This window comes from Pseudophryne corroboree, chromosome 7 (genome assembly GCF_028390025.1).
Source record: "Pseudophryne corroboree isolate aPseCor3 chromosome 7, aPseCor3.hap2, whole genome shotgun sequence".
In the NCBI taxonomy this organism is placed as follows: Eukaryota; Metazoa; Chordata; class Amphibia; order Anura; family Myobatrachidae; genus Pseudophryne; species Pseudophryne corroboree.
Window position 1 is genome coordinate 427277874 of NC_086450.1, and position 13704 is coordinate 427291577.

At 46.9% G+C, this 13704-nt stretch overlaps 1 protein-coding gene across 3 annotated transcripts in view; it reads right to left on the reverse strand.

The window, feature by feature from the left end:
• Positions 1–13704, reverse strand: part of TOM1L2 (target of myb1 like 2 membrane trafficking protein) — a 115503-nt gene that overhangs the window by 85201 nt on the left and 16598 nt on the right. For all 3 annotated transcript variants that reach the window (XM_063934850.1, XM_063934849.1, XM_063934851.1), the window contains exon 2: positions 2331–2415. In XM_063934850.1, the coding sequence (XP_063790920.1) occupies positions 2331–2415 (85 nt within the window). The remainder of the gene's footprint in view (positions 1–2330; positions 2416–13704) is intronic.

The window sequence follows — 13704 nt, forward strand, 5'->3', positions numbered from 1 at the left end:
TGTTGGGGGTACTTGAGGACAGAGGTTGAGAACCACTGCTATAGAGTGCAGGCGTGTGAGCTGGGCCACCTTACCTCTGCCTGGTCGTTACCAACCAGTCTTGTAGTATTACTGCATTTGTTGCAGTGCATGCTCCCACTACATAAATACATAATACTAATGAAGGAAGCCTACAGCCAAGATTCTAATTTAGCGCAATGTGCAAAGCGTACGAGGATAAAGTGCCACTTATAGCTTAAATATCACAAGTTATTCTATATTATTAAATGACAAGATGCCTATTTAACTTGTAGTACATATTTTAAATATGGCATTTTAATTATTATATTAGAACAAACTGGCATCAACCTTTTATTTGTACATCAGCAGCATTCCATATCGCTGTATGAAAACAACTATTATTAAGTGCACATCAGTCCCTGGCCAGACTGAACGTACAATCTCATTTCCCAACTACACAGGGACACACCTTTATTTGGGAACGCTAACCTACCAGTGTGCCTTTCAAATGATGGGATAAAACATGAAAACGTGAGATAACAAAGCTTGTGGGTTGGGGGTCAAGACAATGGTGTTGCGAGGCAGCGGTACCTACAACTGAGCTGCCCTACATAGCAGTCATGGCTTTTACAGATCACCTGCAGCTTCCAAATGTTTAACTGTAACTCTCATTGGGGGCAATTCAGTGTTGATCGCAGCAGCAAATTTGTTAGCAGTTGAGCAAAACCATGGGGGTAATTCCAAGTTGATCGCAGCAGGAAATTTTTTTAGCAGTTGGGCAAAACCATGTGCACTGCATGGGGGGCAGATATAACATTTGCAGAGAGAGTTAGATTTGGGTGGGTTATTTTATTTCTGTGCAGGGTAAATACTGGCTGCTTTATTTTTACACTGCAAATTAGATTGCAGATTGAACATACAGCACACCCAAATCTAACTCGCTCTGCAAATGTTATATCTGCCTCCCCTGCAGTGCACATGGTTTTGCCCAATTGCTAACAGAATTCCTGCTGCGATCAACTTGGAATTACCCCCCATGTGCACTGCAGGTGGGGCAGATATAACGTGGAGAGAGAGAGAGAAGAGAGAGAAGAGAGAAGAGAGAAGAGAGAAGAGAGAAGAGAGAAGAGAGAAGAGAGAAGAGAGAAGAGAGAAGAGAGAAGAGAGAAGAGAGAGGGGGAGGTTTGGGTGGGGTACGTTCAAACTGAAATCTAACGCAGTGTAAAAATAAATCAGCCAGTATTTACCCTGCACAGTAACAAAATAACCCACCCAAATCTAACTCTCTCTGCACATGTTATATCTGCCCCACCTGCAGTGCACATGGTTTTACCCATTAGCTAACAAATTTGCTGCTGTAATAAACTCTGAATTACCCCCATTGTCAGAGATAACTGCATTGTCTGTAGTCCCATATGTGGGAGAAATATGTAAGAAATCATTGCTCCTTGTGTGAGATTATGGCAAGTATCAAAACTCAGTCTATATATGGGGGTGGGGGTGTCACAGCCTGCGAGAAAGCGCCAGTGCGAGACTTTGAGAGGTTTTTTTTTAAAAAAAATGTAATAAATTGGCAATCATTTAGAAGGCAAAAGCAAGTTGGTTTTGCTGTGTAAAGGATTGCCGCTTTAAAAGCAACAACGGGAGAACTCTCACAAAGTCTCGCACTTCCTGCAAGCTATTACATTCCCCCCCATAGGGCTCGTCAATCTGCGACACAACAGCCGAGACTTGTGTTTCTTCTACACACATCAGCTGTCATACGTGCACATGATCTGTGGGACCCAATATGCAGAAAATGGCTTAGGACCAGTCAGCATATCCCCTAAAGTCATGTAATTGCATTACTCCCCATGTACTAGTAACTAGAGTGTTTGTTATACATTTTATCTGAGTGACAGCGGCTTCCGCACTCCCCACAATTATACACAATGCAGCATAAGTGGGGCTGATTAAACGTCTTCACTCTGAGGGCAGTCATCAAGTGGAACCTTGGGATGTGGTTCTAATGGTGTGGTCTGCTACTGCTGCACAGACAATGCATTTTCCTTGTGTTGCAGTTACAAACTCAGTGAAGGTCAGGGACGCACTATACGCTCCCGAAACAGCTATTTCTATGCATTAACGACTTCAGAGAATGGCAGGAAGGCTGCCTGGAACAGGAAAGACGGCATGAATACAGGAAATAAATCTAAAAATATAATATTATACACACACACACACACATATACACACACTTTACACCTTGCTTTGTGTTTCTCATTATACATCATCCCCACATCACCGCTAGTGTGTGTATATAAGTGTACAGTTGCGTCGCCCTTACTCACCCCTCTTCAGTCTCGTTGATGATGTCACAGATCTCCATGTTCAGTGTCCAGTCCTCACTCGGCAAGGAGCCGTCCGTAGCTTTTTCTGCCAAAGAGAGGGGGTACAAGTTCAAATGCATTTTCTATGCCAGCTGGGCAATGCAAGTAAGACATTGCGGAGTTAAAGGGGAGAGCCACTGTATTCCGTCTAAGGCTTATTCTTCTCCCCCACCCACCAAACCTATCACAGTTACAGAGGGGAAATCAGGGACTTACAAAGGTTGCCCCGAAGTAATGTTTGGGGTCTCAAGAAGAGAGATCCCTACCCACTACTCAGGGGGAGGAAGGGATTCAGCTAAAGGATTTCCAACGGTTGCCATCACCTTTATAGAATATGGTTGTTTTATAAAGCAGGGAAAAGATTGGAGAAGTAGGTCATAGTAATCAATCCTCTTTGGGGTAGCACTTATCAAGTACAATAAAATGATAGGTAGGAGCAGAAAGCAACTTCTCCACTAGCCCAGTGCTGGTTACATCAAGTCTGCATTGTGTCACCAGGCGGTGAGCGTAACCATCTGGTTCTGTAAGGCAGCTCATCTACTATATAGCAATCCAGCAACCCCTGCATATAGTTTGTAATTGTATTATGATACGTAGAGTATACAGAATATTCACTTAAGTCATATACATCCTTTCCCATGGACGAGGCAGGAGCAGGGATGAGGAACCATTAGAGGAAGGCTCTGTTTATAAAAGACAAATATAGGAAGTGTTGTATACTGGTCAAATTGGTTCTTTACTGCTGGTTAAAATGGAGATGTATAATGCTGGTCACTCAACTCTGCTTAGCACAGTGGCTATGGGCTGTATAATAAATATACTAGTATGGTGGGTGTGAGGAAACTCATTTCCAGTATGTACATTTCCTGCGCAACCACCGGAGCGCAGCTGTGATCTCACTGACCGTTACAATAATGTTTTCCCACGGATTGAGGCCAAAGATGCACCTTATGCGCAGAGCACCTGGGGATGGGGGCCACATACACTTACAGGTTAAGTGGAGGAGACAAATACCGGGAGAGAAGCCCAGGGAATGGCAATACAAAGAACAGCAGATTAATAGGCAGGAATAGGCCTATGGCCCTTATCTGCCGTCACCAGTCCTGTGTTCCGGTGACCCGCCAGCACCCACTCCACAGCGACAGGTGAGATTTACTAGCACACTCGATGTCAGATATAGCTTCCAATCACAGGGACGTGCAGGGAGAAGTAATAGGTTCTGTTCTGGCTGAGAGGTAATGGGATATTAAATTATGCATACACGCAGTGCCACCTGAGGCAGGAGATGGGCATACATATGCCAAACACCGGCCGTAGCCTGGGTAGGGAAGAGCTGGATGTACAATCATCTGCCTTTATATCCAGGCCACTTGTCACAGTGCAACACAGCAGAAGAAGCCCAGCTGCAGGCCAAGCCCAAACTCCCCAGCCTGCCGCCTTATACATTCCCTAATGGCTAGCGACACTGCTCAGGCACCGGTCCGCCATTGGCCAAACCTGTACCTGGACAGGGCTATATGGGCAGCGGACCATCCCATGTATGTAGTGTAGCCCTGAGAGAAGTCACTGTGGGTTACCTCCCGGAGGGCCCTCCTTTATATACAGTGAGAAGGGAGCCATGCATACAGGCAGTACCCAGACACCTGACAGTAAGATCTACCTTCAAATGACAGGGACTACAAAAGCCTGCAGCCGCCACTTTTTGCTAAGCAGTTGGAAAATCATGTACAATTATCACAGGTCTGAAAGAGAAACTGCGGCTTTTCCAGAGCTGGCGAGGGGGTTGATGTGGGACAGGGCCGTAGTGACAGGTGTGACCAGTGTCATGCAAAAGGCCCAGGGATACACGGTCACTGCCCTGGGTTGCCGGATGGCTTGGGAGTCGTCCCACTCCATAGAAAAGTGCATGGCACAACCTCAGGAAGTTCTTGGCACCAATCTTCCTGCTCTCCCGGCACTGGCTGTGGAACGGCATGAGGGCACGTGAACCGGAGGAGAGGATGGGGTGTGCCCGTGCAGGGTGCCTCTGAGTGCTGAATGTGGCACATGTAGGTTGTGCGTTGTACGGATGGTAAAGGGGCTTTTGAACTTGCAGGCAGTGGTTGCAAGTATTTCCCCCCAAAATATTTTACTATTTCTGTACAAACTGTGCCCCAGAACACTCTATACTGTTTTATTTGCTGAAATACAAATGCTGCTTATTATTTTCATTAATTAATGAAAGTTGTAAAGTTCAACTCTGTGGCATCTTATAACCGCACACTGCACTACCTGCCCTCCTGGGCCACCGACAGCCCCCTGCGCAGACTGCCCTCCTGGGCCACCGACAGCCCCCTGCGCAAACTTCCCTCCTGGGCCACCGACAGCCCCCTGCGCAAACTTCCCTCCTGGGCCACCGACAGCCCCCTGCGCAGACTGCCCTCCTGGGCCACAGCCTACCCTCCTGGGCCACAAACAGCCCCCTGCGCCAGCTGCCCTCCTGGGCCACAAACAGCCCCCTGCGCCAGCTGCCCTCCTGGGCCACAAACAGCCCCCTGCGCCAGCTGCCCTCCTGGGCCACAAACAGCCCCCTGCGCCAGCTGCCCTCCTGGGCCACAAACAGCCCCCTGCGCCAGCTGCCCTCCTGGGCCACCAACAGCCCCCTGCGCCAACTGCCCTCCTGGGCCACCAACAGCCCCCTGCGCCAACTGCCCTCCTGTGCACCGACTGCCCTCCTGCCCATATTTTTGGAGATCAGAGTATGATTTTCTCACTATCATTAACGATATATTAGTTTGAGAACAGAATACATCGTGTGCAAAGCAAATAAAATTGCTGCATAGGTATTGGAAGTTTTCTGTGTGCAGCCGTACTGCCCTCCGCAAAACATCACTGCGCCAAAATCACACAGACCAAGGGGTCACGTCAAGCGCACCACTCTCACTCAGAATCCGGTTGGGGTCAGCAAAGAATGACAGGGCTCAGCAAACGGGGGTGGTGGGGGCTGGCCGCCTGGCAGTACTCTGACCGGGGAGATAAACGGTTGCTGCTGATCCACAAGTCATCAGGATCCCTCAATCTCAACTGCATCTGCAGCCACATCTAAGCTAAGAGGGACCGAAACTGGGAGTATATGTTCAGGCTTTCCCCGACGCCTCCTGCGCTGCATCCAAACAGCGGGGGTATACAGAGCGCACTGCAGTGACTATATATCTCCTCACAGAACGCAGAGCAGCACATTGTGCAGAGATATGATTACTGCCCTGAGGAGGCAGGCGCACAATGCTTCATCTTTTCACCCTTAGGACCGCCACTAGCATAATACATTCAGAGATGCCCTATTTATCCAGCGCAGTTGCAGCTGTTTAACCCATCGGCTGCTGGGGAGAATTCTCCCAGCTGTGCTGGCCAGGGTGGGCGATGCACAGGATCCCTCGGCCCTAGCGCAACTGTCACACAGATGAATCTCCTCCATGCTCCGTGTGCAGCGTTACAGACAGGCACGGTGTGAAATAAATGGTGCATGGTTAATATGCTCCTGTTTAATGGATGACGCAAGCGGTTCTATAAAAGCATAGCATACAGCTGAAGCAGAGCTGTTTCCAGGGGTGCAAGCAAATCTCTTTCCTGCAGGCTGCTTGACGTAGGCCTATAGTTTACGATCCATAAATTTGTTCCATTCAGAAAAGGTCCTACGTTGTAAATTCATTCTTTTAAATTTCCCAACCACTCCGCGGATATGCAGGACGCTGCTACGGTGCTGCGGTTTCTAGACAGGAGCGTATGGATGCAAACTGGACAGTATTTTACCATCAGATTATATTTAACTATAACACATAGAAATTGTAGTTATCCCAAATTCCTCCAGATGTGATCAAGCACAAATTAATCGTGAAATTTGAGGTCAATGACTGTAAAAATGTGTAATGCAAGATACCTGAGGCTTCCAGAACGGGATGTAGTTATGTGACCAGCGGACAGGAGACTACCGGGCACAATACAGACGCCGGGATCCCGCCCCCTCACAATCCCTATAGTCAGCATGCCGCATAATAGGGACTATTCCCACTCGCGACACCCATATGAGTAGGAATAGAACCTGTGGCGAGCGACACTGAGCCCGCAGCGTGAAGAGTGCAGCGATACCGCATGGGGCTTTGCTGCGCTCACCCCCCCCCCCAATCCCGTCGGGATCCCGGTGTTGGTATGGTGATCGGCAGTCTCCCGACCGCCAGTCACATGAACCCAGCCCTACCAGGACAGTGGCACACTGGAAAGAGGGGCTGCAACAGAAAGCTACACTCTAATGCCTAGCCATGTTCTAAGCCAGGGGTTCCCAACCACAGCCCTCAAGGCACACTACGGGGTACATTTACTATGATGAGAGTTCTTTTTAAGATGGGATGTTGCCCATAGCAACCAATCAGATTCCAGGTATTATCTTCTAGAAGGTGCTAGATAAATGAGAAGTAGAATCTGATTGGTTGCTATGGGCAACATCCCATCTTAACTGGAACTCCCATTTTAGTAAATTAACCCCTAACAGTCAAGTTTTAAGGATAGCCATACTTTAGCAGAGGTGACTTAATTAGTACTTCAGTTATTTTGATTGAACCATCTGTGCTCAAGCACGGATATCACATAAAACTTGGATTGTTAGTCTGCCTGAGAACCAAGGTTGGGAATCACTATTCTAAGTAGTTCCAGCTCTACTCCCAGGCTGCACTGGTGCTCTTAGGACCCAGATACATGAATAGGCTTCCTCTATTATAATTGCCAGTTTTAGCATAAACTAGATAGTATAAAAGCATGACTTTTACTAGAAAAGTCAAGTTAGCAATATGGCAGCCGTCTCCAATGGCAACAGAAGCGTTCAAATTCATTTTGCCCAAGCTGTGAGCCACTGCAAGGAAGGGGGGGAATTAATATCTGTCCTATGATGCTATTCCAGTATCCTAAAGCCCATCTGCCGGCCACAATCTCATTTTCCAAGCAGGTCCCAGGGAGTAATGTGCACTAATCCCGTTACTGGTAATAAGATTCTCTATAACACCATCTGAACAGCACATAATCCAGGGGATCTACACAAGGCAGCATAAAAGGCTGAGCAGATTTATCGCTGACTCCTATGGAACACACAACCATAACCCTATAGTGTAGGAGGCATGAGAAACCCCATAAGTAGTCATGCTGCCAAAACCCATCTAGAAGACGGTGAGGGGATGAAAGGAAGTTACCGGCTCATACAGTAAAAGTATAGACGAAAGATAGGCTTTAGTTTTAAGTGTACAAATGGTGAAGTTATTATCCCTGATAATCATATTTTCCAGCAATTTTGCATTTATTAAAATAAAACAGGCGAGTCCACAGAACAGGCATTCCCAACCTCCGGTCCACAAAGCACACTAACATTCCAGGTTTCAGTGATAGTCCATTCTTGAATATCACTAAAACCTGCACTGTTGGTGTGCCTTGAAGGGTATCCGGTTGATAGATAGACAGTGTCTAGTTAGACAGTCAATAGACAGACACCATATGTTAGACAGACATTAGGTCGACAGGGTCAAAAGGTCGACTTGAAAGAAGGTGGACACCCGTGTTTTTTTGCATTTTTGTGGCTTGTGTGGATAGTTTTGTCATCTTGGACCCCCAATTGTAATAAGGCATACCCTCGCAGGGCTCGCCACGCTTCGGCTCGCCACAAGGTTTATAACCAACTATGTCGACCATGGATAGAGAAGGTATGAAATAGTCCAAAAACATGTTACATTTAAAATAAATAAATAAGTCTATCAACATGTTTTTGGACTATTTCATACCTTCTCTATCCATGTCGACATAGAGTTGGTTATAAACCTTGTGGAGAGCACAGCGAGCCACCGAGCCCGAAGCGTGCCGAGCCCTGCGAGGATGCCTTATTACAATTGGGGGTCCAAGATGACAAAACTATCCACACAAGCCACAAAAATGCAAAAAAACATGGTGTCCACCTTTTTCAAGTCGACCTTTTGACTCTGTTGACCTAATTTCTGTCTAACATATGGTGTCTATCTATTGACTGTCTAACTAGACACTATCTTTTATACCACAACCGCCTTGAAGACAGAGGTTGGGAATACCTGCCATGGAGGGTTCAAATGAAGGCTCTTACACAGTACAAAAAAAATAATAAAAAATACAACCAACAACTGCGCCCCTAGTGGCCACGGCATGCAAGTGTGAAATAACGGTCAGAGAAACATTGATACACAAATGGTGCAGCAGCCAATAGGAGTCTAAAAAAAGAATGAAGGGAACATTTGCACCCTTTTTTTCCCCTAAAGCAAAAACCATCCTGTGGTTGAAAGGAGATGATCCCTTCCTATTGGCTCTGAATAGTTGGAGGGTAGAGGGGGCGTCTCACTAGATGTTTCCGGCTAAGATTTGTCAGTGAATACGAGAGCCTAACCCAGCAATGAATATCTGGTTTGTTTATCTTGCAGAGTCCAGAGTTCTCCTATGCATTAAATCAGCATTCACAATAAAAAATAAAAAAAAATATTGTTACTGCAACATAACGCCACAACAAGTGCTGATGAAGTCTTCCAGACAAAACGCACAGGATGGCCTACCACGTCGTGCTGCGGTCATGTCACAGTTCTGCTATCTTTGTGAAGGCTGTTCCATTGCTTACGAGAACTACAGTATTTGTAAGTTTCACCAGCCAGACATTCATCTTTGGTTTGTGCTCTATTTAATAAAAGATCATCATTGGGATCTCTACAGATGGAAGAGATTTGTGGTCAGACAGATTTATACAGATACTTAGGAGAGGCACAATTAGTGGTTTTGCCAACTCTTAAAAGTGAACTTCTCACACTATGGGCCTAATAATCATGTATTCATAGTCTGTCGCATCTATGCATCAGTGCCACCCCTATACATCAGCCATCATCACAGCCTTATATTTGGTGCAGGAAATCTGTCTAAAAAATAAAAAAATCGCTGCATGTTTATGTACTTCCAAATAGACCTTAATTCCATCTACATGCCCATAGCAAGCTTATGCTTGGTGCACGCTCAACAGCTGCCATCCAGCTAGTCCAAGTGGAGATCAGACTGATTTCAGTTTGGCTCTGAATAGCCTGGGAGATATGGCCTTGAATGTGACTGGGTGACCTCGCTACCCTAGGTGATCACAGGTTTAATGTATGTAGAAGAGGTAACTTGTCCTTCACATCTCCTAGGAACACCTCTCATAGTCAGTATCCACCTGTTACTGACTCATCACACAGTTGTGGCCAGATAACTTGCTGCCACACCAGCACCTGGAACCGCTTCTCCCAGGCTCCAACCACTGGCACCTGGAACCGCTTCTCCCAGGCTCCAACCACTGGCACCGCTTCTCCCAGGCTCCAACCACTGGCACCTGGAACCGCTTCTCCCAGGCTCCAACCACTGGCACCGCTTCTCCCAGGCTCCAACCACTGGCACCTGGAACCGCTTCTCCAGGCTCCAGCCACTGGCACCTGGAACCGCTTCTCCCAGGCTCCAAACACTGGCACCTGGAACCGCTTCTCCCAGGCTCCAGCCACTGGCACCTGGAACCGCTTCTCCCAGGCTCCAACCACTGGCACCTGGAACCGCTTCTCCCAGGCTCCAACCACTGGCACCGCTTCTCCCAGGCTCCAACCACTGGCACCTGGAACCGCTTCTCCCAGGCTCCAACCACTGGCACCTGGAACCGCTTCTCCCAGGCTCCAGCCACTGGCACCTGGAACCGCTTCTCCCAGGCTCCAGCCACTGGCACCTGGAACCGCTTCTCCCAGGCTCCAGCCACTGGCACCTGGAACCGCTTCTCCCAGGCTCCAGCCACTGGCACCTGGAACCGCTTCTCCCAGGCTCCAACCACTGGCACCTGGAACCGCTTCTCCCAGGCCCCAACCACTGGCACCGATTCTCCCAGGCCCCAACCACTGGCACCGATTCTCCCAGGCCCCAACCACTGGCACCGATTCTCCCAGGCCCCAACCACTGGCACCGATTCTCCAGGCCCCAACCACTGGCACCGATTCTCCCAGGCCCCAACCACTGGCACCGATTCTCCCAGGCCCCAACCACTGGCACCGCTTCTCCCAGGCTCCAACCACTGGCACCTGAAACCGCTTCTCCCAGGCTCCAACCACTGGCACCCGAAACCGCTTCTCCCAGGCTCCAACCACTGGCACCTGGAACACTTCTCCCAGGCTCCAACCACTGGAACCGCTTCTCCCAGGCTCCAACCACTGGCACCTGGAACCGCTTCTCCCAGGTTCCAACTTCCACCTGGAACCGCTTCTCCCAGGCTCCAACCACTGGCACCTGGAACCGCTTCTCCCAGGTTCCTGGTATCAGCTAATTCCCACTGTTCCTACTATGGGCTACCCTGCACTGGGTAGCTGACTTAGAACTTGAGCTACAAGACCCTGAGCTCATCACAGAACAGCCAGAGAATGGAGTAGCATTTGATGCTATTCTTGTCACAGGATACAGCAGATGCATTGGGTGTTCACTGTTCAAAGGAAAGGTCATTTGAAAGGACAGTTACTCCACAGCGTACAAGATACAGAAGTACACTTCTCTCAAGATGTTCAGAGAATCTACACTTTATAGGTAATTATCCCTTTACATAGTGAGAGGACAATATAGCAGGTTGCAATTATGCCTGCCTATCTGTAATGCTAGCACACAAATCAAGGAACGGTCTCCCAAAATGAATTTATCCTGCCAAGCAATTGGAATGGCTTAACTGCATTTATCCATTGCAACACGGGGTGGGGGAACAAGGAACAATTCAACTTTATTCGCAGCTAAACCTCATCTATTTGGGCGCATGAAACGTGATGGGCGGAAGGAGCAACAATTGAATTGCTTCGACGGGCACCATTAAAACATCTGAATCACCCCCTATGGAATCAAAATTATCTATGTGGACTGAACAGTGCTATAATTACCATGTAGCTTCTTTAAATATACATGTAATTACAAAAAAAAAAAAAAAAAAAAAGGGGCAAAATGCTTTTCCCCAATGTACCTGCTGTCTAGTACTAAACGTGTTAAAAACAGAGACACACAGGAGACTACTGGTGTGTATTTCAAAGAAAGTGCTTTAAATGAACATTAGGCCTCTGCTGATCTCAGGATACAGACGTTAATACTTCCTATGTGACAATGGGGGTAGATGTATTAAGCCTGGAGAAGGCATAAAGAAGTAATAAAGCAGTGATAAGTGCAAAGTGATAACGCACCTGCCAATCAGCTCATAACTGTCAATTTACATATTGGAGCCGATTGGCTGGTGCATTATCACAGCTTTATGCCTTCTCTAGGCTTAATACATCTGCTCCAATGTCCCAAAAACAATCCGTCCCCAAATGGCAAATTCTTATAAATCAGATGCACTAAACAAAATAAAAATAAAGTTTCAATAAGTGCGCAGTCCATACATTTAAACATACATTTTATGCCATCACAACTGTGCACAGTGCATTAAATAGAACATATTAAAGTGCACAAAAACATTTCCCAACATTTGAAATATTTTTGAAAAAAAAGTTTCTCTACTCCCAGCGCCGAGAATGAATTCCCTTTGTGGCACAGCCACCAGACACCGCTGTGGTGCAAAAGTAACCTGCAACAGACATTAAAAACGTGCACACTACATCATTACACATACAATCCATGTTAAAGTCAGTGGCGTAGCTACAGGATGACTGGACTGGCAAATGTCCAGGGGGGGCCTACCGAGAGCGGGGTCTAGATAGTCTGGAAATCCAGGCCGTGGCTTTGGGCCTAACGATCATCGTCTGTTGCTACACTGCTGACACGGTTGCCTGCTGGGCCCACCTGACCCTCCTGCTGTCTGCTACTTACCTGAGGCGCCTCCTTTGTCATTGGGATCTGCCTGTGGAGGTTGGTGTTCCCACAGGTACCCCCGATTGCCCGTTGCAGTGTCTGTACCATGGGAGTGCATCTCACAGCATTATGAACAGTTCCCTCCTCGTCTCCACTGGTACCTACAGCTGCACATGTAGACCTAACGGTTTATAGAAATTAAATAGGAGGCCCTTGAGCAAGGGCCTCCAAGCCACTAATTACGCCAATGGTTAAAGTGCATAGACTCCTGATTAGTACACTATAATTGATTGCATATTAATGCTCAAGGGTGTATGCCCCCAGATAGAGTATGTCTTTGTGTTTTACTAATATTTTTAATTTAAAAGCTTTTGAGCTCTCAGTCCCAGGTATAAAGAACAAGAATTGCAAACAGACATTTAACAATACAGTCTGGGCAAGCGTAACTTAAGCAACAAATGTCTTGTGGACGTACAAACAGCATGCACAATAGCTTAGACGCCTATACTGCTAAGGCAAAGGTTAATGTGATGTACATAAGGCATTTAGCATAGACACCCTATGCACAGTACATTTTGCAGGCAGCCCATAATTCTGGAAATTGCTACCTATATTAAAGGCTCTGAAGTCAGCAGCACACACATCACAGATATGTATGTGTGATTAAACACAGCCAACTTGGTAAACCCCCACAGAAGTTACATTGAGCATCTTAGAACAGCATCAATTCATAGACAAGGGGATTAGATTAAAAGTAAAACACACCTTGCTTTGATTTTACCATCATTGCCATTTAAAGTTTGGCCTCCAAGAACACTCCAAGAATTGGCGACTTGCAAAGTCCACCTTGCTTAATATACTAACCCAGAGGTTCCCAAACTGTGTGCCGTGGCTCCCTGGGGTGCCTCGGGACACTTGCAAGGGTGCCCTGGGTTGGTGGTCCAGGACCAATTCAAATTATTCATGGTCAATATAATAGGCAAAACCAGTGCTGGTGGCTGCCAGTCATAAAATATGTGGTCAAAGAGAAGCAAACCTTGTCCCTCACCACACAACTGACCCTAAGGATGACATATAAACGCCATCTACTTAATGTAATATTTCTTTCTAAATTTCTCAATAAGAAATTTTTGGCCTAGGGGTGCCGTGAAAAAAATTCTGATATTCTAGGGCGCCGTGATTCAAAAAAAAAGTTTGAAAACCACTGCTCTAACCCAAAGGTCTTCACATGTGTGACATGTCTGAAGAGGGAGCGTTAGATTACCCTGACAATGCCCACAATCTGAAACTTTGGACCAGCAAACTGTGCTGAAACTATTTACCACCTGGATATCATGAGAATCCTTCAGTAAATACACAGGACAATGGAAGCTGGTGCTCAGGATACTAATCAGTTGCACTATCTGTTCTGCGCACACTGACCTCATGTTTATCTATAACAAACTGAGAAGACGTTTTAGAAACCAAAATTATAATTAGAGGC